General features: G+C 51.9%; 1 protein-coding gene across 1 annotated transcript; it reads right to left on the bottom strand.

Annotated features, from left to right (window-relative positions):
• Positions 1-442: 442 nt before the first annotated feature.
• MRPS16 (mitochondrial ribosomal protein S16) lies at positions 443-1,151 on the bottom strand. Its single transcript, XM_062013073.1, has 3 exons — positions 1,100-1,151; positions 756-1,016; positions 443-676 (listed from the first exon to the last, which is right to left on the bottom strand). The coding sequence occupies exons 1-3, from the start codon at positions 1,110-1,112 to the stop codon at positions 546-548; spliced, it is 405 nt and encodes a 134-aa protein (XP_061869057.1). The 5' UTR covers positions 1,113-1,151; the 3' UTR covers positions 443-545.
• Positions 1,152-2,859: the final 1,708 nt, after the last annotated feature.

Genomic DNA, 2,859 nt, shown 5'->3' on the forward strand with positions numbered 1-2,859 from the left:
GCCCCGCAGAGGAAATCACAGCGTCAGAGCACAAGCAAAAGATTTTGGTTTTGTTGAGTACAGCGCTAACCAAGCTTAGGAGAGAATATTTAATGAAGAATTTCAACAGTATTGCTATCGAATGCTGTGTAGTATCACTGCGCTAGACATTTGAGCTCAGTCTGTAGCTTTCTTTGAGCCTAGCTATTGCTGTGCGTCAGCCTGCTGCTGCTCTGCTGCTGGCTTACGGTCCTTTGTATGCAGGTATGGTTTTTTTTAGGCTGCACAAATTTAGTGGGAGGAGGGGAAGGTGACACTACAGATCAGTAAGTTTAACAGTTTTTAGGAAGAGCCATATTTGCCTCCTAGAACGGTTCCATACCTAGTGTTATAGTGGGAAACCCCCTTTTATATTGCCTGCAGTTTCAGGGCGGTGTTTGGGGAAAGCAGCAGAGCCAGAGAGTACAGCACACAAATGACGCTTTAATGTGGTCGGATGCACCGCGTATCCTCGGGGCGGCGTGAACGGGAGGGCAGTCTCGGCAGCCCCTCGGCCAAGGCGTCTCTCAGGGCGTCTCGCTGGGCCCGGGGGAGCTGTCCGTAGCGGGCACGGTGGGGTCCTTCGCCTGCCGCCGCCTCCGCAGCCTCTCGGCGCCGGTCACCGTCATGGGGTGGAGAGGCAGGAAGCCCGCCAGACCTGCAAGGAGAGGCGGTGAGCCGCAGCGAGCCGTACCGGACTTCCACCCCCGGCTCCCGGACGCCCACCCCGATCCTACCCAGGAGCTTCTCAGCCGGCCGGGAGAGCTGCGCGCCGCAGCCCAGCCAGTGGCGCAGCCGTTCCAAGTTGAGCCCCACCACCTTCTCGCCGCGGGCGTTGGGCAGAGGGTCGAGGCAGCCGAGCTGTTCCAAGTACTTCCCGTCGCGGGCGCGCCTGCTGTGCGCTGCCACGATGCGGAAGAAGGGCCGGTTGGTGCAGCCTCCGAGGGCGAAGCGGATCACGACTTGCCCGCTGCGGTAGCCCTTCAGGAGGCGGCTCCCTGCGAAGAGAGCACGAGGCGGGGAGGGGTCGGGTCGGGCCGGGCCGGGCCGGGCCCTGCGGGCCGCGCCCGCGAGCACTCACCGAGCTGCACCATGACGGCGGCCGCTCCTGTCTGCGGCGCGGCGCGATGACGTACGAGCGGTCGGAAGCGCGGGGGTCGGCGCAGCTCCAGGCTGGCGGGCGGGGAGGGGGCCGTGGGCGCGGCCCGGCGTCTGGTTTGTCCGCGCCGGCAGCGGGGGAAGGTCGGCGCCGCCCGGCTCCGCGGATGGCCGGAGATGTGCCCGCTACCTGTCACAGTCACTTGTTTTTTCTTTCTCCATCTTTCTGTCACTCTTCCCCTCTCCCTGTCTCTTACGTCTCTTTCTCTCTGTGCCCTGCTACCCGGCTCTTTCATTTTCTGTCTTTCATCTTCCTCGTAACCTTTTGTTTCTGTATCTCTTTACCACTGCCTGTTTCATCCTTTCTTATCTCTCTGCCCAGCTCACCCTCCCATTTTTTCTCTCTGTCCTGTGTCCGGGTGGTTTTTCTCATTCTGTAGTGCAGTGCCTTTTTTGTTGTTGTTTTTTTTTGTTGTTGTTTTTTGGTTTTTTTGTTTGTTTTTAATATATGACTCTCTTAAAAAAAGGTGTAGCTTTTTTACACTGCTATGTCTCCATTGATCTAGTTCCCATTCCCTTGGTTTTAAATTCTTTCCTGTCACATACTGTGTTTCTTTTAAAAATGTTATTTGTATGTCTCTATGTCTGTATTACTCTGCTCTATTTTTTCTTCCATCCAGAGCTGATTGCTTTTCTGTTTTCTCTTCTGAGTCTCTTTATTTCTGTCGAGCAACTTCTAAAATATCCTGCCTGTGTGTCCCTTTCCCTTCGTATTTCTTGTTCTATGTGCCTTATGCGCTGTGAGAAAACTTTCCTTTATTTCTCACTTTTAAATTTCTGTGGCTGCCTCTATCCAGTTTCCTGTCCATTTTTTATTTCTTTTAGATGTTTTTCTTCATTTGTGCCCATTCCATAGCTTTGTCTTCCTCTGTGCAGTTCCTCAACTCTGTAAAATGCCTCTTCTCTGTCTCTCTCTTGTCCCTGTTGTTTTGCTCAGTTGCTTTTGTCTCCTTCCCTCCCTGTACCCCGTGTTATTCTTGTCCCATCTCTCCATTCCTATGGTTCTTGTACCCCACCTCCCCATCCTTCTCCAAGTTGCACTCTTTCTCTCTCCCTGTTCTCGTACAACTCCCTGTCCTTCTCTTGTTACCTGCAATACCATCTTCCCCCTCCGCCTACCACACCTCTCCTTTCCTTTAGCATTGCCCTGCCTCCTTTTCCCTGTGTCCTGCTGTCTCTGGGCACCAAATCTTGGAGCAGGCTGGCTGCTGGCATTTCTGCTAGGCGCAAAGGCACAACTCTTTGCCACCTCCTTTCTGCCCTGGGCTTAGTTTCCAGCTGCCAGGCTCGGGGTTTCCCTTTTCCCTTGTCTTTCCTCAGTTTCTTTTCCTTCTGCGTCCATTTTAGTGTCTGTCCCCGTTTCATAACATCTTTCCTTTATTTCCCTAATACTCATTGATTTTAAGTATTCTTTCTGTGCCTACTTTTGTTCTCTTTGCTACTTTTCAAATTTTTCCTTATTTCCATTGAAGCGAACAAATGTTTTAAACTGACTTTCACAATAACCCTCTGCTCTGTCTGTAGAAGAATAAACTATGAAAAACAAAGTAGTAAATCTAATGTCCCTTAGATACTTCTCCAAACTAACTCTTTCTTCCTTAATCTGAAGTCATAAATAGCAAAGGAGCGTGAGGCTGTTTCACAGAGATGATGACAAGCAAGGAGGAGAGACAGATAACCGGC

This window comes from Colius striatus, chromosome 21 (genome assembly GCF_028858725.1).
Source record: "Colius striatus isolate bColStr4 chromosome 21, bColStr4.1.hap1, whole genome shotgun sequence".
In the NCBI taxonomy this organism is placed as follows: domain Eukaryota; kingdom Metazoa; phylum Chordata; class Aves; order Coliiformes; family Coliidae; genus Colius; species Colius striatus.